This window comes from Aulonocara sp. 'chitande type north' Nkhata Bay, linkage group LG13 (assembly GCF_057382095.1).
Source record: "Aulonocara sp. 'chitande type north' Nkhata Bay isolate Kocher_YH1m ecotype deep benthic linkage group LG13, A_spYH_male_GT1.1, whole genome shotgun sequence".
In the NCBI taxonomy this organism is placed as follows: domain Eukaryota; kingdom Metazoa; phylum Chordata; class Actinopteri; order Cichliformes; family Cichlidae; genus Aulonocara; species Aulonocara sp. 'chitande type north' Nkhata Bay.
The window spans coordinates 33,719,066-33,745,068 of record NC_141356.1 but is presented as its reverse complement, the minus strand read 5'-3'; the positions used below and the strand labels follow the sequence as shown (position 1 = coordinate 33,745,068).

The window sequence follows — 26,003 nt, the reverse complement described above, 5'->3', positions numbered from 1 at the left end:
ACGCAGAGTGCACGGTCGTACTCTCTCCATCACTCCATGTTATCCATTGTTGATCTGCACACGTCTGTTGCTGCCACAGACGCCGCACGCTCGCCACTGTCATGAGACGCTCTCACAAACACAATCACGGTTTAGTAACGCAGCGTGCTTACGAGAAAGTAACAGGAATATAATTACTTTTTTACAATACTGATTCTTTACTTCACTCATTACGTGAAAAAAGTAATTGGATTACAGTAACACGTTACTTGTGTTACTGCTCAACCGCTGCTCAGGAGACACTGAGCAGCATTCACCCAGGAAGCACAGGAAACCAGAGCTAGGAGATATAAAGCTATGTGGGACAACAATGGACACTGAGACAGTGTAACCAGAGAGGAAATGTAGTTGAAGACAAAGAGAAAGTAATTATAAACACAAAGTCGTGATTAATTTAACAGAAGACTTAAATAACAAGACTAGAAAATAGACCATGAAGTCCTAATGAAGACGACACCCTTCAACCCCGGGGACCATGACAACGTCACGAGTGTCACTCAGCTCTGTGTTTCAGATCGCGATGTTAATAGTAACAGGACACGAAGGCCATTCAAAATGGTTATTAGATATTCGGTTTTCTGAATTTCCAGTAGTAGTAGTGTGTTTACATTGGTGCCAATTTGGTGCAAAGTTGTCTTGGTTGCACAGCCTAAATGTGTTTCTCAGCCCTGAATGTTTGTGTAGCTACCTCGTGTACTTAAATGGTGGAAAAAATAAAGAGAATTTAAAAAGCAGAATTTTCATGCATCCTCAGCTATTTCAAAGACTTTTTCATAGAACGGCAGCATTATTGTAGAAAAATGGCTGATTCTTAGGGAGCCAGGTTTGAGCGTGTCACAGATTCTCCTGGTGTAGAATGACTCGGGTGTGTAATGTATTCAAACCAAGCTCTAAAGAACACAAAGTCTACTGTACACCCAATGATGATCAGAGAATATGCTACAGTGCATCTGCATAATTTGATCTGTTTCAATCAACCTCTTACTTTTCTCTTTTCTTTCTGTTCTTGTGTGCTCCAGGTGTCATGAAGGAGGCGTTGAACTCTGTGAATATGAAGGAAAGCATCAGTAAACTCACAGATCATAGCAGCAGTAAACTTGCCTCACAGGCCAGCTCCATACTGACCCTCCTGGGTGACACCAGCTAAACCAGCATCCTGCAGCAGCAGGGACCCATCAGCTGTATGGATTTATCGAGCTTATTCAGTGGCATACTTAAACGACAGATATTTTACTGCACAAATATTGCAAAGTATTGAACTGGCTTCTTGTCATCTGTTCTGTAAAAATGAAGGGCCCTTTTTAGTCCCGGTGTGTGCATGTGTGGCAGGCAACAGATTATAGGAGTATTTGAGTTACGTGTTTGATTTGCTCAACATTATCTTTACACTGCACAATTCAGACATCATCTAAGCTCATTTATTTAGGTTTTCCTGTGAGTAGTAATGAGACATTTATGAATCAGATGGTCTGCAATGAGTATGTATGTGGGGCTCAAAGGTAACGACTGAATGAATAGCCACAGAAAAAGTATCCAGTCTCAGGCAGTCATGTACCATGACTAGCAACATCGTAGACATTTCACAAAGATAGCAAAAAGAAAGGGTAAGAGGGCAGGTGAAGTTAACTGGAGAACACATGTTAGGTGCACCGAGTTCTACAGTATTCTGGACCAAAGGGGATGGATGGAGAAATTTACTAAGAGCCACCTGATGGAGGCGCATGTGCACAGGTGTGGAGGGCACACAAAAGTTACGAATAAAACCTCAGTGCTAATATCTGTAACTCCAGTACCCGGTCATTGGCAAAGATTTTATTATAATATATGTTCATGTTATATAAAGTGTTATTGAATATCACTGAATGCGAGCACCACAGTGGTGCAGTGGAAGCTCTTTCTGCGTTGCGATTCCAAGCTTGTAATCTAATCCAAGTGCTGCACAGGAAGTAGGATGTCAGTAAACGGTACCAATAATTTAAGAACAATTGAAATACTCGGGGGGGCACTCTGGACAGGACCCCAGCCTGACGCAGAGATAAGTAATAATGTAGAAATGATCATATTAAATGCACTGGGGAAAAATGGGACAAACTGGAACTAGTCTGAAGCCGAGAAAGCTGATGAGAAGAGGAATGTGTTTGGGTGAACACAAACCAAGCATTTATAATTCTCAAAATTAATGTTCTAATTACAAGAAAAAGATGAAGAGCTGCCAACAGTGCTGGTTAGGGCGGGAACATGCTCAGACTGAGGAAATGCACCAGTGAGTATTTGTGCTATTGAGGCCTTGACAGCCTCCTGATATTTGTTAAAATTTCATAAGACACTGCAAGCTCTCCTGCACTGAGTGCCCTTCATTTAAGGCGGTATGACCTCAAAGGACAGCAGTGCAGACAGCGTTAAACCGATGTAGAGATAGAGCCTCACACTTCAGCACATATTCTGCAAATGGGCCAAGCCAGCTGATCACAAGCGAGAGAGTGCAGCATGGTCACGACTCTTACTTCAGCAACCTTGATTTTAATAGGCTGGCACGTGGTGAGAGAAAGTAGCATCCTCAGCGTTGCATGTACACACAGATTTGACAAGTAAAAGAACCAAATGAAGCGTCTCAGCTCGTATGACCGACGCACGTGCTGGTGAGCCGATACTAACGGGGAACAATCATAAAATCACCAAGAATGAAAATATTAGTCAGGTAAACGTTTCAGTGAGAAAGCCAAGAAAACCTTTGCTGGGCTCTAGCAGCTTGTGAACAGGGAATGGTAATTCCTCAACAGGTTGACCAGCCAGCTTTGCAAAGTATGGAGAGAGAACCCTGCTGTTAGATAACTGCCACTTCTAATGTGGCCATCGGTCATGTGCGTAGTTGTCTGTCTCTGTGTGACTGGTGACCTGTTCAGGGTGTACCCCGCTTCTCAACATATGTGGGATAAGCTCACACCCACCACGGCCCTAAATCGGATAAGCATTAGAAAATGGATGGATCGGATGTTATTGAATATGCAGCCAGAATAGTTCACCAAACAAACGGACCTTTTTCTCAATATCCCGAAGGTGAAGAAGTGACGTGTTTGCATCACTGATTAAAAGAAACTTTGACGATATCAAGGAACTTGTTTTGTCATGCCGGTGATATGAAGAGTGATGATTCTGAAGCAATATTGTTTGACCTAAAGTAGTTTTATTTTAATTACTCCAGTAACAAAACGACCTACTGGATAAGATTGTGATGTACAAATACCTCGGAGTTCACATCACGCAGGACCTGTCATGGTCCTGTCACATCAACACCGTGGTGAAAAAGGCCCGACAGCGTCTCTACCACCTCAGACGCTTGAGAGACTTCCAACTGCCCTCCAAGGTGCTCAGGAACTTTTACTCGTGCACCATAGAGAGCATCCTGGCGGGAAACATCTTAACCTGGTTCGGGAACAGCACCATGCAGGACAGACGAGCTCTACAGAGGGTTGTGCGGTCAGCTGAGCGCACCATCCGCTCCGAGCTCCCTGACCTGCACTCAATCTACAGCAGGCGGTGCTGGACCAAGGCCAGGAAGATCGTGAAGGACCTCAGCCATCCCAACAACAGACTGTTCTCTCTGTTGAGGTCAGGAAAGCGATTCCGCTCCCTGAAGACCAACACAGAGAGACTGAGGAGGAGCTTCTTCCCGCAGGCGATACGGTCTCTCAATCACACCACCACACAGTACTGACCCACACATACAGTTCTTACACACACACTGGACTTTCTGGACTTTGGTTTTGCACAACACTGGTCACTATATTCTTCATTTCCGGTTAATACTTGTACAGCTGCTGTTATTGTGTGTATATATTTATTTAGATTTAGATTTCTTCATACATTCTTATATAGTTCTATATTGTGTATTGTGTATTTTGTTGTACAGTTATTTTATTTTCAACTTTAATTTATATATTTATCTTTATCTTATTCTTCCCAGTTAAATTTACCCTTCATTCTAATTTGTGTTGTACAGTTATTTCATTTTTAACCTTAATTTATATTCTATTCCTTCCTAGTTAAATTTACCCTTTTTAATTTTTCATATTTATTTCCTATCTTATTCATAGCCTTTTCCTTTTTTGTTTTCTTTAGGTCACAAGCAGTTGTCCAAGCATTTCACTACATATCGTACTGTGTATGACTGTGTACGTGACAAATAAAATTTGAATTTGAATTTGAATTTGAATTTGAATGTGCAATGCTCTGGTTTGTCTGTATTGTGGCAGCTGAGGTGATGTTTCTATTTATTTTCTGATAGGTTGAACCTGTTGAAGATGACACAGTCTACGTTTTATAATAAGCCTGTCAGCTACTATCAAACCAGGCTGTCTGTAAATCACCAGTGATATTCTGATGAGTGGACTCAAACATTAAAACTTGCTTTATGGCATATACTCTTCCAATAAGAACTGCAACAGATGTGAAGGATGAACATACAAATAACAGCAACAAAGGAAGAGCCTGAGAACAGCCTCTGGCTATGAGGTGTGTGTTTCTGAAAGATCACATTTATCTTCTCAATAGTTTTATTTATATAGCACCAACTGAGAGTTGCCTCAAGGCGCTTTACATCTTAAGTTAAAGACCCAGATGAACATGTCTTGATGCATGCGCAATCATCGAAGTAAGGATAGTTGACTGTGTTCCTCTGGACGTAGCACTTTTTGTTAGTCGGAGAAACTCATCCAGGTGACGTCTTCAGTCTCGGCTGACTGCAGGTTTCCCCGATAAAAATAAACAGTAACATTTGTGTAATGACTGAAACCAGCACCACTGATGAACAATGGCTGTGAGGTCAGTTTCTCGGTCATTGATCAACAACCACTCATCGACGACCACCATTCACAGAGAGTTGGGGAATGTCTGCAATCACAGCATTGTAAGATGGTGACAGATGTCTGTGAAGGTTCTCAGGTCATCCAGGCTATCGTAGTCTAGGGCGCTTGGGAAGAAAAACGTCTGGACTTCTTTAAGTTTCTTGAAGATGAAGTCCAGATGCTTTTCTTTCCAAGCTCCTTATAGGGACACATGTACCCTTGATGGTCTTTCCCTTTTCACATAAATGTCCTCCTTGATTCCTCGCTCAAACCAGCGCTCCTCCCTGTCCACGGTCCTCGTGGTCTTTGATGACCATGGCAAAACTATACCAGGACATTTGATGTTGGTTTTTCTTTGAATTTTGTTTGTGTTATGTCACAGTGCTGGCTGAAGCACTTAACATATTTAGGATTGCAGTCATGTTGTCTGACTTATAGAAAAGCTCTACGATTGAAGACTTCCTAGTGGTCATGTCATGTTTTTGTAACTAGAAAAATTAGAATAGAAAAAGGTAGCATAAAGACTTTCCCAGAGCACGATGGGAACGTCCGATCAGCAACACAGCTCATGCTAATACCGCTCAGTGTTACAGAAACATTTATATATAGTTAAATAAAAGATCCAAATCATTTTATTTCAAATGGATGCATTTGTAGAATAAAAAAAATACACAACAAATGAACTGCCTGTTGGACAAAGTCACTGTTCTGCATTCTTGTAGGGTCTACCTTACAATATAAAGTACCTTGAGGCGACTGTTGTTGTGATTTGGCGCTGTCTAAATGAATTTACTCTCATCCATGTTTTGAATTTTACAGATTACTCAACAGACTAATGGGGCTCGAGCATAACAGCAATATCCATACCTACAATCCATTTTAAAGGAAGCACAATGTGAAGAAGATATTCAATACACTGCACTTTTTAACATTTGTATATAAACTAAACATTCTTATGTAGTAGCAACACTTTTTCAGTGTGCATCTGTAGCTGGGTCATTTTGGGGAGTGGCTAGCATGTGTGTTCTGTACAACATAAAGTGAATAATGTGCTGATGGGCGTGAAGCACACTTTTGCTGTGATGTTTAATGTAATATTTGTGTGAAAGTATGTTCTGGATGTAACTACAAATCACTCAACATGCGTGAACAGATCTGTATTTATAGGGAGGGCATTTTTTTGGCCTTTTAGAAGCTTTGTTCTAGAGTGAAAACAATAAAGTTATACAGTGTCTTCCTCTATTTTGTTTCTACGGTGTCATTTTTTTCAGTCATGTTATGGGTTTTAGGCAAAACAACAACAACACACAACAAAATCTGAAATCTAAGAAAATATCAGAAACTGAACAGAAACAACTCTTTGGCTGGTGTGAAATGACCTGTGTTTCTGAAGAGGCCAGAGCATGATACACACTGAACATACAGCTGAAGCTCTGCTGACAGATCTATACATACGCTGCTTTCATCTATGGCTAAGCACGTTTTCTGACATTCCAACATTCAATTCAATTTTATTTATAAAGCACCAAGTCACAGCAACAGCTGACTCAAGGCGCTTCACATTCCAATGGTTGCATCCTGAGAAACTGAGGGTTCATTATCTAACCCACAGGCATCAAACTGCAGGCCGCGAGGGCCGGTGTCCTGCAGGTTTTAGATGTGTCCTTGATCCAACACAGCTGATTTAAATGGATAAATGACCTCCTCAACATGTCTTGAAGTTCTCCAGAGGCTGGTAATGAACTAATCATTTGATTCAGGTGTGGGGACCCGGGGTGAGATCTAAAACCTGCAGGACACCGGCCCTCGAGGCCTGCAGTTCGACAACCCTCCAACCCAAGGACACAAAATACAGACTGGAGAAGCCAGGGATCAAGCCTTCAGCTTTCCAAAAGTAAATGATATGCACTAACTCTTGAGCCACAGCCAGCCTAAACTGTACTGACTTAAGGGGCTTTATATTATAACATAAAGACCCTACAATAATGCGGAAAAACCCCAACAATCAGATGACCATCTGTGAGCAAGCACTTGGCAACAGTAGGAAGAAAAAACTGCCTTTTAACAGGAAGAAACCTCTGGCAGAATCAGGCTCAGGGGGAGGGAACCCTCTGCCATGACTGGTGAGGGGACGAAGACACATTGTGGAAGAGAGCCAGAGGTTAATAAGAACTAATGATGAAACCCAAAGTGGTGTAAATGGACAGGTTTTAATATATAGTGCTTTTCTACTCTGCCTGAGCACTCAACACTACAAACATGCCTTATTCACCCATCGATACCAACACATTTATGTGTACAAGTTCTTTCTGTCTAACATATTGGTGAGCGACTTCAGCATTCTGCCCAAGGACACTTTTGAACGCAGACTGAAGCAGCCGGGGATTGAACCACTGACCTTTCAACTAGTGATGGGCAGATGAAGCTTCATGAAGCACTGAAGCTTTTCATCCAATTGGTTCACCCCAACGCGAAGCTTCATGAAGCTTCATTTGCTCTAGTAGGACACCTACTGGACGTAAAAATAATAGCTGGCATGAATTTGAAGAGTGTGCACACAGCCTGTAAATGTCAACAACAAAAGGAGTGTGTAAAACATGTATATTGTAGTGATGGCAGTATACTGTGTATATTTATAGTGGCAGTATGGGAAATGATTATTTGGAAATGCTTGAAATGGAAATGATCATTTACTGTGAGGTGAGGTGTGGTTGGGGTGTGGACAGTAGTTGTGCTTTTGTAACGTTGAGGTATGGACAGCTACACACTGAGGCTTTGAGCCTCAGTCCTGCCTGTTCACATTTTACTCTGTAGAAACTAAATGTTCACTGCTTTTATGACCTTTTTAGTGGGGAGAACATAGCTGGGATTTAATGATTTAACAAATCTTTTGAATCCTTTGTCCTCCACAATGCTAAATGGCTGGGAGTCCTCAATCACCATGCTGACCAGGTCTTCATCTATTTGAGATTGTTCTCCTGAGGAAAGACAATAAAGACAAAGCACAAATATAAATATCACACACGTAACTTATTACAGTTGTATAATATTGTTATATCATTTAGTAACATTACAGCATGCTATATTATCATTGCATTTGATGGCTCACCTGGTCTTGCTCCACAATCGGTGTTCCCCTTATTCTCATGCAAAGCTCTGTAGTGCCTAAGCATGGATGAGGTGTTGCTGTTATATCCCAGCTCCCTGGCACATAGCAAACACTTCACCTTGTACAAAAGTCAAGACAGCTCAACATAAATTGTATTGCACCATCAGTATCATGAAAATACATCTTCTGTAGAAATTTACATACCTTGTTAGGAGGAATAAGATCAAAATGTTCCCACACAGGGGAGGACATCCTCCTCTTCTTAGCTGGCTCCATTCTCTCCTGACTTTCTCTCCTCACTCTCATAAACCTCCAAACTGTCTCCAAACTCTCTCTAACCGCAACTCTCCATCAAACACCCACATTTTGAATGAAGTCTGAGGGGTTTATATCGCTGTCATATCTCGCGGCAAAGTTCGAACCACTTCATGAACCAGTCACGTGGTACAGCCGGGCAGCGAGGCTTCGGACGTCATCATTTTCAGCTCCTCCCATAAATGAAGCAAGCCTCGATACGCGCTTCGCGGAAACGCCCCCTCCATTACTCGACACACTCTCCGAAGCCTCGATACAGAACGTCACATCACTACTTTCAACTAGCAGATATACCATGCTACCACTAGAGCCACACTCACCCCGAACAGAGCAGACGTGTTCTGTTGTGCTCTGTTTGGGTGATGGCACTATGAGGTTTTTAAGATATTGATTATTCAAGACTTTGTAACTGAGGAGAAAGATTTTAAATTCAGTTCTGGATTTAACAGCATTTTTTTAAGGGGGAAAAACTCTCTACAAAAAACTGTTGTGTAGCTTTCATTTCCGTGTATTTTTGTGGATGTTTTATGTTAAATAAATAGTATTTACATTACAATTCTCAGAAAGTACTGTTATTATTCAAATGTTATTGGATAATTTAATGTGAGAAATTGACCGTGCCTTTTGCTCTGTGACAGCCGGGATAGGCTCCAGCCCCCACCCCACCCAAGTGGAACAAAATGGACTGACTTTAACCTCAGAATTCTGCCTTCAATGTCAGAATTCTGACTTTTTATTCATAGTTCTGACTATTTTTCTCAGAATTCTGGCTTCAATGTGAGAATTCTGACTCAGAGCCACCCGTTTTCACTCCTTGGCTCATGTGATTAGGTAGAGGATCATGGTAAATGGTAAATAGCCTGTATTTATATAGCGCTTTACTAGTCCCTAAGGACCCCAAAGCGCTTTACATATCCAGTCATCCACCCATTCACACACTGGGGTGGGGATACTCCCACTGGGTTTAAATCTGGGACTGTCCACCATTTGACCTTAGAACTCAAGAAGCTTCTAGGATGAGAGGTGAAACGTCTTCATGCAACTTAAAGAAGTCCAGCTCCTTAAAGCTCCTTAAACTATGATGACCTGGATGACTGAGAAACTTCACAGACACGGCACCTTGTTTGGTTTCCCCATGTGCTCGACGTGCTCATCATTACACCACTGTAAACTGTCCGGGTCTTCTTTGCGTCCTCCAGAGTGCTGAGGTTAATTGAAATATAGCTACAATTATACATATTTTTCTTACCTTTAAAGGTGTCAAGGAGTAAACTGGTGGAGATGTTTTCAGTCATCAACATGTGTGCATAAGCAGATGATAATGAAATCAATAAAGACTAACATTATCATCAATAAGTAACTTTTTGAAAAATACCTCATTAAGGCTTATTTTTAACCTGAATATTTAAAACAGCTTAGGCTGCTGCCCCCGCGACCTCGGATAAAGCGGATGAAGATGAATGGATATTTAAAACAAACTAAACAATATATAAATGTAAAAAGTCAGTGCTGAAAAATTCCTCTGTGGAAAAATTATTCCATTTTTTTTAATTGGCACCCGAATGCCATCATTTGGGTTTTAGCACATAAATACAGCGCTTTGCTACGTTAGTCCTGTTTTTTTCTTACATTTTGTGGGCATCGGCTGTGTTATTAACAAACATATCAGCTGGAACTGATATTACAGGCAGTTTGTGAGTAAAGTCGACACAGAGACTAGCTTTTCAGTCTTCTCAGTAATACTTCTTCTGTTATATACACGCCATTAATGAGCGACTGTTTACGTGCACGCGTTAAAAAAATCTATATTATACTAAAAAACATAGTTTTTGCCCGCCACGTGGGCGTGCCCAGTAGCTTTGACGTCACCCATTGCGCGTCTGCGTCATCAGTAACGGAAGCAGGAAAACACGACCAGGTCCAAAGTCTAGTAATGAGTGCGTGAAGTATTCAAGGTAAGAACGCGCGGGTGTACTGCTGCTGCTCGGAGCGTGTCGTGCTGAATAACTGCTGACTGTAAAGAGAGGTTGAGCGTCATATCCTGTATACGCTAAACTGAGCAAACTTGTTGTGCCAGAACGCGATTGTCTGCCAAAAACTGATTTCCAATGTTTCCGTGTATTTTTCACGTGTAATATCATCACGTATGTTGGTAAATAGACTTCGGTGAACAGCGTTTACAAAGAGGTTACATGTAGAATTAAAAATGATCTGTTTGTCAAGTGTCTTTACAACTCTGTGTTATTGTACTTTATAACCAATCCGCTCCTTTATCCCCACTTCAAATACTTTTACAGAACTATCGTAATATTTGCTGCCAGCGCTGCTCTCACAAAAGACATTGTTAATGTTAATGAGATTTTTACTGCAGAAATAAAGGTTATATAAAAGTCACTGCTGTTACTGTTACACGAATGTTGTTGTGGCTCCAGACTTTATGTCATCCATGAGGGATGCAGTTGACATATGTTTCACATATTATAGCCCAACACGTTACTTATAGCACTTTAAATACGAACAATCCGTTTTTGGTAAATACCGGAAATCAGTTTTTTGCAGACAGTCACTTTTTGGCTCAACACCGGTTTTACTATCTGTGTTGGTGTGTATGTAAGAGACACGTGGGAATACTGTAAGCTGGTATTTTGACTCTTTTGCGCACAGTCCAGTGAGCATTAATAGGCTTCACACAGATGTTTGTAGCCTCTGTACAAACTGCTGACTCTACTGTGAGCTAGAACAAGATATATTGAGCCTGTGGGAATGTAAGAGCTGACCAAACTTATTTGAGTTAAATGTGAAGTAACATTTTAACCATTATTTTAAGCTTATGTTCTGTTCCTGTGCTCGTTCCAAGATGACTCAGGTAAGCCATCATCCATGGGGAGAGTGGCCTGGCCAGGGCACCGTGGACCTGTGGGTTGTCCAGTCTCCTCAGGTGAAGGTGGAAGTCCTAACCTTAGGTGCCATTATCAGATCAGTGAGCTACAGAGGGAACGATGGACAAATGGAGGATGTAGTCCTTGGCTATGATAACCTGGAAGGTAGGAGGGAAAGTAACTTGTGTTGTTATCTGCACATAAACCGGTTTAATTGTATAAAAAGCAATGAGATGATTAAAGTGGTTAATTTAAGCACAAACTCCTGAAAGTGATGTCTGTTGTTCAGGTTCTCTAGTGCAGGCAGACGTGATCGTGGGTTGTTTTTTGCTTCACATGAATCTGAACATCAGGCGACGGCTAAAGTGAAGCTCATGCAGTAGACTTTCTGTGTCTTTTCCCACCCCTGGAAACACCCATTATTTGTTTAGTAAAGAGATGATTGTCACTAATATATTGGATTGGTGATGCGCTCACTGATCTTAACCTCTTACAACGCCCAGCAGTGTTTTTCAGAAACGTGCACATTATATTCCTGATACTTATTGTGTCACTAGCAGTACGGCCTGCAGCTCTGTCTCACTGCCACTTTCCAGTGTGTCAAGTGTTTAGTTTTAACACTAATGGTACTTGTAATAAACTGCCATGTAACAAAGATTCACAAAGAAAATAGCGGCCATTATAAGTCTTCTCTATAAATATACGAAAGCTGAAACATCATCACTTGTCTTGATTTCGAGGACTCCAGTTTTTTTTCAACATTGCATGCTGTACATCGCTGCACCTCTCATCACAGATCCAGCTAACACGTCTGCATGAAATAGGCAAGAGTGCACCAGTCTGGTCCTTATTCTGGTCCCCAGTTTTCACGGCTGAGTCCAGTACAGAATCAAGTTCTTCAGGAATTTTCAGTACTGGGTGGGAATCGAACTTGTGACTCCCGCCCCAAAAGTGTGTAGTCTTACCACTACAATATCCAGCTTCCATATATCAATAAGAAGTATTATGCTTTGTTGTCAGGTTATGTATCAGATAAGCGGTACCTGGGCGCTGTGGTGGGCCGTGTGTCAAACAGGATTGCAAAGGGACGTTTTGTCCTTGAGGGAAAGGAGTACCAGCTGGATCTTAACAATGGACCAAATGCGCTGCATGGAGGCCTGCGAGGCTTCAACAAGGTGAGGTCTGGTTAATATTAGTTTGTGCTCCAATCTTAACATGGAGCACAATTTGTGGAAAACTGTATAAATGATGTGTTTTCCCTCTGTGTACATGTTTCACCAATCACAGCTAAGTGTTTGACCATTATTTGTAATGTGTGACAATTTGTGCACACAGTGCAGAGCAGCTACCTGAACACGACTCCCACAGGCATCAATTATCCTGCTAACAATTTTAAGCTTTACTCCGTACGACTCTGGATACTGTAGCTCCTGTGAAAAAACCCTTAAATCAGAAGTACTGGACTCCGTGGTATAATTGTAAAACATGTAGCCTAAAGCAGATGACTCGTAGGCTGGAGAGGAAATGGTGTGTCACAAATGTAGAAGATCATCATCATTTGGAGAAATAGTTTGTTGCTTTATAGGAAAGCCCTCCGTAAAGCCAGAACATCTTACTATTCATCACTGATTGAAGAAAATAAGAAGGTTTCTCTTCAGCTCTGTAGCCAGGCTGACAAACAGTCAGAGCTCTGTTGAGCCAATCATCCCTTTAACGTTAACTAGTAATGACTTCATGAACTTCTTCACAAATTCTCATGTCTTTTAGACCCCAATCCTACAAGACTGCTCAAAGAAGTCCTGCCATAATTCTTCAACTAGTTTTGTTTTTTAAGGGGCTTCCTTCTCTGGGTTTAGACTAAAATGACCGACACAGGCTTTTAACACTAAACTACTGTACAGAGCTCTTCTTAGGCTTTTGGCATTGCCGATTCTGTTCTTCATGTTGATGAGTTCCTTCTGGCTCCACCTGTAATTTGAACAAATGAAAGAATGGCTGAAAAGAAGACTGGACACACTGCCCTTTTTTACATGTGCAATCCACGCCACAGGAAAACCCTCACACATCAAAAACAGCAGGGTTGGTCTCACAGAGTGAAATATACACCCATCACTTCACAACACCTACTTGTTGGCAGCTGTAGATTGAATTTTACTGAGCTCTGTAAGCTGCACTTTATGTATCCTGTGTACTCCATGATTCATGTGTGTTTGCTTCTGCAGGCTATCTGGCTTGCTGCAGCAGTGGAAGGTGGTGTGCAGCTGAGTCTTACCAGTCCAGATGGAGACCAGGGTTATCCTGGTGAAGTTCAGGTCTCTGTCTCCTACACACTGCAGGTAGACACATCTGGTTATGAATTCATACTACTGCATCCCAAATTTCCTTTTGGCAGAGCTAATTCGACGTTGCTGTTTAGTGATACTCAGACATTTGTTTTGCCAGCACAGATATTGAGTTTGAACTTGTTTGCTCAGGGGGAAGAACTAACTGTTGAATACCAAGCACAGGCTAACAAAACTACCCCCATCAACCTCACCAACCATTCCTACTTCAACCTGGCCGGACAGGTAAGTGACATGGACACGTTTCTGGGTGCCTCTGCACAGTGGTGTTTGTGTGGTTGGCACTGCTAGTCTCCTGGCTTACAAAACAATATTTTGCCCACTAGGAAGTGTGGTTTCAGTGTGTTGCCTCTGCTATGAACGGGCAGTCCTCTAAACTCCTTCCCCACATCCACACTCTGATTCTTGGTCCACAGGTGTAACGACAGTAACACAATCAGAATCAGAGACTTTATTTATCCCCAAGGGGCAGTTAAGATACAACAGAGCAGCATGACGTTGAAGCTAAGGACAGGGCGTAAGCAGGCAATAAGAGTGAGATAATAAATACACAGGATATACACAGTTTTAAAATTACAAAGCTGTTAAATTAAAGTGACTGAAAGGTGAATAAATAACTGTAAGTGAATAAAGTGTGGGCAGTATAAAAAGAGTGTAGAGTAGTTTATGTTTCTGGTGTGGGAAATGGTCTTATTGGAGTTAGAAAGCAGAGCTGCTTAAGGGGACAAAGGTGGCGCTCCTCAGCGGAGGCGTCGCCCAGAGGGCAGCCACTGAAATGCGGGGTGAAGAATGTGAGAGGGGTCGTTGATGATCAGGCTGCCTGTCTGAGGGCCTGTTGCTGAAAAGCTGAGCCAGAGTTCTGACAGGCCAATGACTGTAGAGCACACTGATGCAGTGTGCTGCAGTCTGTTCCTGTATGAAGGCTGAGGGAGTGGAACCAGCAGCTGATGGAGAAGGTCATGATGCTTTCCAGGAAGGCGTAGGAAAAAGTCATCATGATGGCTGTGCTGACTCCAAAGGAGTTGAGTTTCCTGAGGAGGTGTAGCCGTTGGTGGCACCTCCTGAGAATCTCCTCTGTGTTAGCAGAGAATCTCAGGAGGTTGTCAAAGATGGTTCCCAGGTATTTGTACTCCTCAACCACCTCCACTGGCTTCCCATGGATGGTGGTGGTGACTGAAGCAGCCAGTCCATGTCTTTGGTTTTGCTCACGTTCAGTTCGAGTTTGGAGCCGTCACACCACCCTACAAACTCCTGCACAGCGGGCCCGTGGTGTTGTGAGTGCCTGACAGCAGTGACAGGAGAACAGTGGAGGTGGAACGGAGACCGGAAAGAGAGTCGTTGACCCGAACTTTCTGAGTCCTGTTGGTTAAAAAGTCCAATATCCACAGTAACGACACGGGGAAAGGTTAAACTGCAACATCTGCTACGAGGCACCATCACTTTTACTTCTTCACGATGTACAGATATAACAATGAAAACATATGAGCTCCGTCTTTAATACAACCCAACCTCCCATCTAGCTTCCTGTTTACTGATGACATCATTTCCTGTTACATACTATATGGATTTAAAGGTGATTCCAATGAGAAATCTAAAATAGCATTCTGCCCTAAATTAACTTAAACTCGTGATATCAAACACTGATACTCTCAGTCAGTTTTTCACAATTTTATTTCGTAAACTGTTAAAGGAGGAGGCAGGCCTATTTTGGCAGGATGTTCTGGTATTAGTGAGTGTTGGTTGAGTCTCAGACAGATCAACCCCTTCCTCCTCACATCAAGATGAGTAACGTGGCTATATGTATGGAGAGGATGACAGATGATCTGAAAAATCTTATCTGTGCTCCAGGGTGTAGCAGATATCTACGACCATCAGGTGTCCATCACTGCACAGTCGTACCTGCCTGTGGATGACACATCAATTCCTACAGGTAAAGATTTACTTCAATCCTCTTTAACTGCAAAAGTCAATGGAATGAAGTGGTTTATTTAACAGATGTCAAATATAAAACTGAATGATATAATAGGAAAATTCTCATTAAATAAGCAAATAGAATTAATCAATCTGTCAAAAGCATACAAGCATATTGGTAGTCTCTGACAGTTTGGTGCTTCAAATCACTTCAGTTACACTGTCTCGGGAACAAGACTGCAGACTTTATAATCAGTTAAAGTACATATCCATTTGACTCTTTAGCTCCCCTCTCAGTCCTTGAGCTTCTCATGTTCTCCTGGCGTTCCACGTATGCCCTGCCCGTTAGCATCTCGCTCCCTGGTTCAAGGTTCAAGGTTCTTTATTTGTCACATGCATAGTTATACAAGTATAACACACAGTGAAAAGTAACCTGACACGCTCCTCTACATGTGCAAAAATGGGGGGGGGGCGGTAGAGGAAGAACATTATATATATATATATATATATATATATATATATATATATATATATATATACATTGGGTGAATGTGCAGTAGTAGCAGCAAGCAGGTGAATTCTGTACATTAATATGAATAGACATCTGACTATTTTACAGGATAGACAATATAAACATATTTAAAATTAAAGGAATTTGAAATGTACATTATGTGCTGTTACGTGCTCGACTCAGGGACATCTTTGCACAGTATCTGGGGTCTTTCCTGTGGTAGATCCCAGCCTCTGCTGATTTGGGGGAAAGGGCTTGTTCCTGTGCCTCCAGGGTTGTTCTCTATACTGTCAGCTTTCAGCTCTGTCCAGCCATTTACAGGATTTCAGGATATCAGCAACTTCTTTTTCTAGTGGGATTGTTGTAAAGCAATGATTCCAGTATGTGTTTTTATTAGTGGGAGGCGTGTCAAACTCCAGTCCTCCTGAAACTTTTCCACGTGTCCCTGCTGCAACACACTTGAATACAAGTAGGTCATTAGTAGAGATGGACCGATCGATATTACGTATCGGTATCGGTCCGACGTAAATTACTGGATCGGATATCGGAGAGAAATAAAAAATGTAATCCGATCCATTAAATATCAGAAAAGCACCTCACAAAACTTCAAAACTTGCAACATGGCGTAACTCGCCTCATAACTGTAGCACGTCGCAGCAGTGTGCATCACGTGATAGAGCGGCTGTGAGTATTTGTAGCCTCGCTACCAAACCGGCATTTCATCTCCGACAAAGTTATCCCAGAGAGAAGTAAAGCAAGTGTGTAAGTTCATCTCTGAGTGTTTGCAAAGCATTCCTGCGTTAAGCTTAACAAGCGATATATGGAGCGACTGCCTCTCTCTCCGGCTGCTACTTCAATCATGAAACTGCTTAATGATCAGCTGATCGGCTTTTCTGTCGCGAGTCCGTCTCTCTTCTTTGTTTTTGGCCCACTTTGCACCAGAAAGAGGAAACCAGCGGCTGAACAACAGCAGCACGTTTAAGCTTGATCAGCTGTTGTTAGCATGTATTTAATATTACTTTCTACTCGAGGATCTTTTTCTACAGCTGACGGCTGTAACTGTGCAGGGGCGGATCTAGCAAAGTTTAGCCAGGGGGGCCGATAGGGCATGAACAGGGAAAAGGGGGCACAAAGACATACTTTTCTTTCTTATTCTCATTTAAAATGTCTAGCTTTTAATAAATAATTATCCGAATCTTACACCCAAAGTTTTCATCTGATCTAAAATGTATAGAAGTCCATTACTGTATATAGTAACTGTTAAGTCTAATATACCCTAGTAAGCTATAGTATTTTTTCCTTTGGGAAGATACCATCTGTGCAGTCTGCAGTTCTGTTGAAGAAAGATGTTGAATCTATTTAATATTTCTTGAAAAATAATTTATTTCCGTGCATTTTTTTCACACTGCATCAAATTAAAGTTGATTATGTCGATTAAGCATCATGAGGTGGAGGGTGGTTCCCTATTTTTTTATTTTTTTTGCTGGGAGTTTTAGAGCCCTATTAGTTAGGTTGCTTAATATTTCTGCTAAGTACTCTTTAAAACACCAGAATAGGGAGGATGGAGCAGGTTTAAGTTTATTAGATTGATCAGTTTTGCTGAACTATGAAATATTTTGGGTGCAGTGTATTTTTTACATACAGGTATAACAGAATAGCTTTAGTGTTGTTGTTGTTGTTTTTTAAAACTTGAGTATGAACTTATACAAAAAGCAGCAAGATATTAAAAAAACAGTTCCATTGATCAAAAAACACTATATCGAATTCATATCGGTATCGGCAGATATCCAAATTTATGATATCGGTATCGGACATAAAAAAGTGGTATCGTGCCATCTCTAGTCATTAGCGAGACTCTGTAGAACTTGACTGAATGCTGAAGGTGGCAGGTGTGTTGCAGCAGGGACACATGGAAAAGTTTCAGGACAGCAGCCCTCGAGGACTGGATATGGGCTCAAAATGTGGTCATAAATATTTTGTACTTGTAAATCAGGATTTGTATGTGTAAAAAGAATTTGTGTGGACTTAGCCAAAAAAAAAGTATGAATTTTGACCCTATTTTTCTTCCTTTCATCTGATTGGTCAATGTCATGTCAATCACAAATGTAACAATCCAATCAGAGAACAGATGGGTTTGGCTGTTGAGGGGCGCTTTTTTTGAACTGCAGGTCTTTGAAGGGAATAAATGCTCTTTTACATGCCAACCCAGCGTTTTCCTTCATCACCAAACAGTCTGTGGTCGTCCGAGTTTGGTGATTTTTGTGTCACAGGTCTACGTTTTTAATACAGGGACTTTCACAGCCTTTTCAACAGCGCTGCGGACCGCGGGGTGGGGGCGGGCAGTGTTTTGGAAATGACAGTCTTCATTACAAAGCTTTCTTCGTTATGAATTAGCATACATGTTTTTATTGAACATTTGAAGAACCAGCAAAAAAAACCAAACTCTTGTAGAGGACATAAAGTCAGAGATAGAAAAGACAAGGAGCAGGTGCATCTAGTACAGGTAGAACTGCTGCAAAAACCCACAGAGCCCAGCAGCCAGCAACAAATTCTGGATCCTTTGCTTTTAGTTAGCAGTTAGCATTAGCAGCACATCCTGCGTCCGATGTGAAAGGACCTTTATGCTGCGCACTGTGACTCACAGCAATGGTCCTGGGTCAGCCCTGACTTTGTGTTAAACTAATCCTAAAGTAATAATGGTGTTTCTAACCACTGATATAGCACAACTTTTTCCTTTCAACAGCTGCTGAAAGTTAGGGGACCTAGCTGCTATCGGATATTTATATAGAGATCCTCCAAACTGTATCACCCTTCAAGGACCTGCAGTTCAAAAAAGCGCCCCTCCGGCAGCCAAACCCAGCTGTTCTCTGATTGGATTGTTACATTTGTGATTGACATGACATTGACCAATCAGATGAAAGGAAGAAAAATAGGGGTCAAAATTCGTACTTGTCACTTGCAGGGTTTTTTTTGGCTAAGTCCATGCACAAATCTTTTTTACGCACACACAAATTATTTTTACACATACAAATCCTGATTTACAAGTACAAAATATTTACGACCACATTTTGAGCCCATAACTGGAGTTCAACACCTGTGATTTAGTGTGAGACAGGCAGAAAATCTCGGCTGAAAACTTTCTCTTTAACCTGCCGCTGTGACCACAGTTTTCACCCTACAGTGATCATTTTACCCTCAAGATGTAGCTACATGTGTCGTTTTTTCAACGAGTCCTTCCTCAAAGCCCAGAGATGTGTAACTTTTGAACTGGAGCCATTTGGTTCAGTCATCCTCTGCTCCCGTTTACTCCCTGTTTAATTTTTCCAACCAGTTTTGGAAAGAAAGAAAAAGACATCAGTTTTGAACTCGCTCTCCTGACCTCAGTTCAGCATAGAGCTATGTGCTGAATGTTACTGACAGTAAAAGAACACTGTGCCTCTTTGTTAGGTACACTTTTGTTCAGTCTACAGCAACAAGCTATTTTGGTGCAGCGCTGCTCTCACAGACTGACAGAGAGAAAAGTGGGTCTTTTCTGATGTCCTGCCTCCCTCATTTGAGTTTCATTTGTGGATGGTTTCGTCTGTGTCTCACCATAGTGTGGCTCTCCATGTTTGTGGCACTCTCACAACTGACCCATCTGGTACATGCAAGTTTGAATTTTTACAATCCCACTGCAGTCTCTCCAGAAATGACAAATTCTAGTTATTTTCCTCTTTAGTATGCAGGTGCTTAACTATATAAACCAAACCCACCGTTGGTGAGCTCATGTGAAGGCCACATAATGTTTGGAGGCCTTTGATTGGCTCTTGGACTTGTTGTATGGCTGGCGTTCTATCACAGTAATTCAGAAACCTCCCAGAGGTCACTGTGGGGATGAGAATGACGAAGCTAAGATCCTGTGGGATTTTCAGATACAGACAAGCTCCTGATGGAAACCACTGGACAATGGTGATAAAGCAGAGGAACGTGCCTGTAGTGCGAGATGCAGCTAAGTACTAGGTACAGCAAAGATAGTGTGCAGAACGCTCACTAGCAAATGATTTAGTTTGCTAAACATGTTACTTATGGACTTTTTGTCATTTAATATATCTTAATGCTCCAGTAAATAACTCGTAACTGCAATAATTCACCTTTATAGAATCGATTGTGTGACATTAATTAACATTCCTGATACGAAGTCATGAATTAATTCGCTAAATACTAACAGGAGAGATCAGAGAGGTGAAAGACACACCCTTTGACCTCAGGGAACCAGTTCTCATTGGCCCTCGTCTGAAGGAACTTCAAGGCCCAGGGTTTGACCACAACTTCTGTTTGTCATCACCCGGAGGTCCATGGACAGAGAAACGCGCTGCCAGGTTTGACACAGAAGTCATTTTCTAAAACATACTGTAGACACATGTGACATCCACTGAAGTTAAGGAGGACAAATAAGTCTCATCTTAATTGTTTATTTATTTATTCATTTTAAAGAGTCTGTCACCCAGCAAGTGGGCGTGTCTTAGAGGTTTCTACTAACCAGCCAGGAGTCCAGTTCTACACTGCCAACTTCCTGGATGGCTCCATCGCAGGAAAGTGTGGTTGTAGGTACAGGAAGCACAGCTCCTTCTGTCTGGAGACGCAGAACTGGCCTGATGCTGTTAACCAGGTATGATGAATAGAAACTCAGTGTTGTGTTTTTTCTCTTGTAGATGGAAGTTAGCCTTCGGTCAAGTTCACTTCCTGGCCTTACATGGATAGGCATGTAACATATCCTTCACGTTAATCTGCAGAGCTCTCTAGAGACTCATCTGTCTGAGACTCTTTGATTGCTCCCATCTCCAGAATAGTTTTTAATTCCTTCACGCCTACTTTTCATTGACTTCTAAACTCTTGAATGCATTGTCACACTTTGGCAAGTCTATAGGTATATATATTATCTAGGTTTATGCCTCCTGGTAGGGTAGACAGCAAAATGCTGTTGTGGCATGCAAACATATGCTCTCTTGGATGGTATAAGTTGGTCATCACAAATGAGCAAAGTGTGATTGGCAATCTGGCACCTGAGGCCCCAACTTATCAGATACCAAAGTCATTCAGCAGGCTCCTCGGAGAAACGGGCTTTGCCTCTCCAAACTTTTAGGAGGTTGAAATCTGTGTTGCTACACCTCTGTCAGAGAAGACAAGCTCATAAGTATCACAGTCCATACATATAGTCACTTTTCCCTGATTGCATCCATTGTCATGTATGATCTTTCAAAGTCTTCCTCAGAACTCGACCAGACCGTATGTGTGGTACTGACAAACAGTCATCCAAACAGACGTAATTAACCATTAGTCTGCTCAGAATCTCCTTTGGGATTCCAGCTCTGAGGATAACCTGAAATAGTGTCCATGTAACTCCCTCTGCAGAAATGTTGTGAGGTTGCATTACTTTGGGATATTGATAATAGGGCTTTGGAGCGTGATGTCACAGGGGTGGGCGTGGAAAGGATTTTGGCCCGATCCGCCATTTTGGGGGTCTAAGTAAGGAGCCAAAGCATAGCCATGGTTCGTACTTGCTGTGTGCTCGGCTGCAATGTTCGATCTTACGACCGGCACGGGAATAAGTTTGGATTGTCTTTTTATGCTTTCCCAACCTGGAAGCAACATGAAGGAGCTCATGTATCGGATATTACCAAACGAAGGCGTCTAGCCAGGATAGCAGCCGTGAGACGAGCTGATATCAAGTTCTGTTACGTCTCCAGATATCAGCTGGTGTGCTCAAGACATTTTCATTCCGGTAAGTTCTAAATATGTTCACATCACACTTTATAGCTGAATAATATCATCGTCTCGGAAGTTATAGAAATTGCGATCAAACATCGAATGGAGTGACTTGATTGGTTGATGTAAAGACAATAAATGAAATGAGACAGGAAGGACACAAATTGGCATTAATAATTATCAATGTGTTAATTTGCATGTACTTTACAATTATGGGCATATAATATGATAACGATATTTTAGCAGTTAAATGATAAATGTGTAACATTAATTATGGTGGGGGGTGGAAAATGGCTATTTCACTCGGTGCACTCCAGCTGACTTACTTTGACGACGTACTCAGAGTTTGGCGGCTTGAAAATAGCCAAATCTTGCACCCAGCCATTTGTAAATTGGATGTGCGCCTCCAGTGACTTGTAATTACGAAACTGGTTCGCTGTGTAAGCGCTTACTCCACAAACAAGATACGTGAAGATATCGGGGTAGGACAGTGGCGGTAAGTCGTCTGGGTCTTTACTCCTCTGCCGTATTTCATATGGGTCCAGATTTGCGATGCACTCTATTTTTTTCCAAGTACCGCTGCTTCGCCTCTGGACGCAATCGGTCTCTATACCGTCCGTTTTCTTTTGAGCTGCTTTTAAGCATGTTTCTTGTCGTCGTCGTTCCAACACAGTGTGTTTGTTTTGATTCGTAGACCCCGAAAATGGAGCTGCGCTCCCACAATGCAATGCGGCGTGACGTCAACTCCAAAGCCCTATGATAACATTAGCCCTGTGCACTACAGTTGTATGGCTCAATGAGGTCTGTACCCATATGGACAAAGAGCACCTCCATTGATGACAGAAGGTGCACAGATGCTTAAACTGACTGGCTGAAAAAACAAAACAAAAGAAACAACGGTGGCATTGAGGGTGGGCTAGACATTAGCAGCTCAGATACCTTGAACACCCGACCAGTGTGTTCATGATCTGGTTCATTGTTTTATCATATCCTATCTAACTGCCAATTTGGTATAATGACCTGCCTGGAAATTAATTTCCTGCTTTTATTTCACCAACAGCTGAGTAATATCTGATTGTAATTTCATGATTTATTCCGTCTGTCCTTAATCAATATGCTTATGTCTACATGGTGACCATTGTTTGTTTTTGTTTTTATTACCTGGTCAAAGACAAAGTGAAGACTGCTGCCACAACACTGGAAAGTATTCTTTGGGGTGTGTTATAGGAAGTTGCAGAGCCTTCTGTCACACCACTGATTCTTTCTATCTCTCATACTGACTGAGCACATCTCTGATGGCTGTGGTTGCACTTCTACACATCACACCAGTCCATCAAACCCTGGCCAATACCCCAAATCAAACAGTATGCAAACACTCATTAACTGCTTACTGAACAGCAGTGAAAACAAGTTTCCTCGTTGCTGTTTGGTTGTTTGTTTGGTTAAACAGACTAATGAGAATTAAAATAGTGTGTGTGTGTGTGTGTGTGTGTGTGTGTGTGTGTGTGTGTGTGTGTGTATTCAGCCTTCATTTCCTGACTGCCTTCTGCGTCCTGGAGAGAACTACCATCACATAACTCGCTACACCTTCACAACTGTCTGATCTGACAGACAGAAAAGAAGAAAATTTCATCGTTTGCAGCAGATTGTTTCATTTCCTAAAAGTCTGCTTTTTTATTTTGAATATAATTTTTGTTAACATTTTACAATATTTTGTTAAGCTTGTTTTAGTTTGAGCATCACAGAACTGATGAGATAAAGAAAAAACCTTCATAGTTCAACATGACCAAACTGTTATAATTTGATTTATGATGATGTGCCATACTTGTCATATTAAACACAATATTGATCAAGCGATTTCTCTCGTGCTGGTGCTTTGTTTCAATGTGTTCTCTGAAGAGGCTGGCATCGTGGCTGGTTACTGCTGTCACCTCGCACCAAGAAGGTCCTGCGTTTAAATCCACTGGTAGGCTGGTCCCGTTCTGTATAGATGGTAAATGGTAAATGGCCTGCATTTGTATAGCGCTTTACTAGTCCCTAAGGACCCCAAAGCGCTTTACACTACATTCAGTCATTCACCCATTCACACACACATTCACACACTGGCAATGGCAAGCTACATTGTAGCCACAGCTGCCCTGGGGCGCACTGACAGAGGCGATTAATAGATGTATTAATGCATGCTCAATCATCCAGGTAAGGAAATCCCAGAAAGGTTGATTCTGTTCATCTGAATGTAGAGTTTTCAGTGAGAGAAACATTTCATCACTCATCCAGGTGACTTCTTCGGTCTCAGCTGACTGCAGGTTTCCAACCGTATAAATGTACAAACAGTAAACGGCACATTTGCATAATGACAGAAATCAGCACCAATAGCGAACAATGGGCTGTGAGGTCAGTTTCTTGATAATTGATATGCAAATTGTCATGGCCACCGATCAACAACAATTGATTAATGGCTATGAGTACCATTCACAGAGAGTAGGGGAATGGCTGCAATCATAGCATTGTAAGATGTACCCTTAGGCCCCCTCCTCCATTCCTCTTTCGCATAAATGGCCTCCTTGACTCCACGCTCAAACCAGCGTTCCTCCATGTCCAGGATGTTACATCGTCATCCTTGAAAGAGTGTCCACTGGCCTGTAGGTGTAAATAGACTGCAGAGTCATTTGTGTCTAACCGTTTTTCCCCACTCGGCGAGACACCTGCCGGGGATCAAACTCTTGTAACTGGTGATTCTGTTCTGAGACATGTGAAGCTAGAGACACCAGCAACCATAGTCAATTGTCTTCCAAAAGCCAGAGCAGGCGACGTTGAGGGAAATTTAAAACTGCTGGCTAAGGGTAAACGTAAATTATAATTCACGTCGGCAGTAATGACACCCGGTTACGCCAATCGGAGGTCACTAAAATCAATATTGAATCGGTGTGTAACTTTGCCAAAACAATGTCGGACTCTGTAGTTTTCTCTGGTCCCCTCCCCAATCAGACCAGGAGTGACATGTTTAGCCGCATGTTCTCCTTAAATTGCTGGCTGTCTGAGTGGTGTCCCAGAAACGATGTGGGCTTCATAGATAATTGGCAAACCTTCTGGAGGAAACCTGGTCTTGTTAGGAGAGACGGCATCCATCCCACTTTGGATGGAGCAGCTCTCATTTCTAGAAATATGGACACATTTATTAAACCCCCCAAAATATGACTATCCAGAGTTGGGACCAGGAAGCAGAGTTGCAGTCTTACACGCCTCTCTGCAGCTTCTCTCCTCCTGCTACCCCCCCAAAAACCCATCTCCATAGAGACTGTGTCAGCTCCCAAACAGACAAAAAACAAACTAAAAACCAGCAACAAACAACTTAAACATAAACAATTACAAAGAAAGAACAATACAGCATCCACATCTGAACCAAAGAGTAAAACAGTGAAATGTGGATTATTAAATATTAGGTCTCTCTCCTCCAAGTCTCTGTTAGTACATGACTTAATAATTGATCAACAAATTGATTTACTCTGCCTTACAGAAACCTGGTTGCAGCAGGATGATTATGTTAGTTTAAATGAATCAACACCGCTGAGTCATTCTAACTACCAGAAATCTCGAAGCACAGGCCGAGGGGGAGGTGTGGCAGCAATTTTTCACACCAGCCTATTAATTAATGAAAGACCAAGACAGACTTAATTCATTTGAAAGCCTGATGCTTAGCCTCGTCCACCCCAGCTGTGAAACTCAGAAACCAGTCTTACTTGTTATCATCTATCATCCACCTGGGCCTTACACAGAGTTTCTGTCTGATTTCTCAGACTTTATATCTAATTTAGTTCTGAGCTCAGATAAAATAATTATTGTGGGTGATTTTAACATCCATGTAGATGCTAAAAATGACAGCCTCAACATGGCATTTAATCTGTTATTGGACTCAATTGGCATCTCTCAAAATGTAAAAGAACCCACCCACCACTTTAATCACACTCTAGATCTTGTTTTAACATATGCATAGAAACTGAACATTTAACAGTGTTTCCTGAAAACCCTCTGCTGTCTGATCATTTCCTGATAACATTTACATTTACATATCAAACAAATATGTAAGACTGCGTTCTTCCATTTGCGCAACATCTCTAAAATTAGAAATATCCTGTCTCAGAGTGACGCTGAAAAACTAGTTCATGCATTTATTACTTCCAGGCTGGACGACTGTAATTCATTATTATCAGGAAGTCCTAAAACCTCCCTGAAAAGCCTTCAGCTAATCCAAAATGCTGCAGCAAGAGTCCTGACAGGGACTAGAACGAGAGAGCAGATTTCTCCTGT

General features: G+C 41.8%; 2 protein-coding genes across 6 annotated transcripts in view; both read left to right on the top strand.

Moving 5' to 3' along the window:
• LOC147316559 (rap1 GTPase-GDP dissociation stimulator 1) overlaps positions 1 to 6,125 on the top strand; it is a 29,451-nt gene extending 23,326 nt beyond the window's left edge. Inside the window, exons 14-15 of one of the 3 annotated variants that reach the window (XR_015124494.1) lie at positions 1,059 to 4,551; positions 5,703 to 6,125. Coding sequence is in view for 2 of the 3 variants with exons in the window: in XM_086260110.1 (XP_086116236.1) it covers positions 1,059 to 1,186 (128 nt within the window). In the remaining variant the exon portion in view is untranslated. Of the gene's footprint in view, positions 1 to 1,058 lie in introns of all 3 variants that reach the window. The other 2 variants (XM_086260110.1, XM_086260109.1) reach the window with 2 other exon arrangements.
• A 4,061-nt stretch (positions 6,126 to 10,186) lies between these two features.
• On the top strand, positions 10,187 to 23,552 carry galm (galactose mutarotase). 3 transcript variants are annotated; one of them, XM_086260106.1, is made up of 9 exons: positions 10,187 to 10,262; positions 11,165 to 11,351; positions 12,207 to 12,361; positions 13,409 to 13,522; positions 13,661 to 13,753; positions 15,377 to 15,458; positions 20,158 to 20,308; positions 20,424 to 20,598; positions 23,221 to 23,552. In XM_086260106.1, exons 2-9 carry the CDS (start codon positions 11,165 to 11,167, stop codon positions 23,296 to 23,298), a joined length of 1,035 nt encoding a protein of 344 aa, XP_086116232.1. In that variant the 5' UTR covers positions 10,187 to 10,262; the 3' UTR covers positions 23,299 to 23,552. The 3 variants fall into 3 exon arrangements, with proteins under 3 accessions (XP_086116232.1, XP_086116233.1, XP_086116234.1); XM_086260107.1 differs by lacking the exon at positions 10,187 to 10,262 and adding an exon at positions 10,267 to 10,333; XM_086260108.1 differs by lacking the exon at positions 10,187 to 10,262 and adding an exon at positions 10,399 to 11,072.
• The last annotated feature ends 2,451 nt before the right edge of the window (positions 23,553 to 26,003 follow it).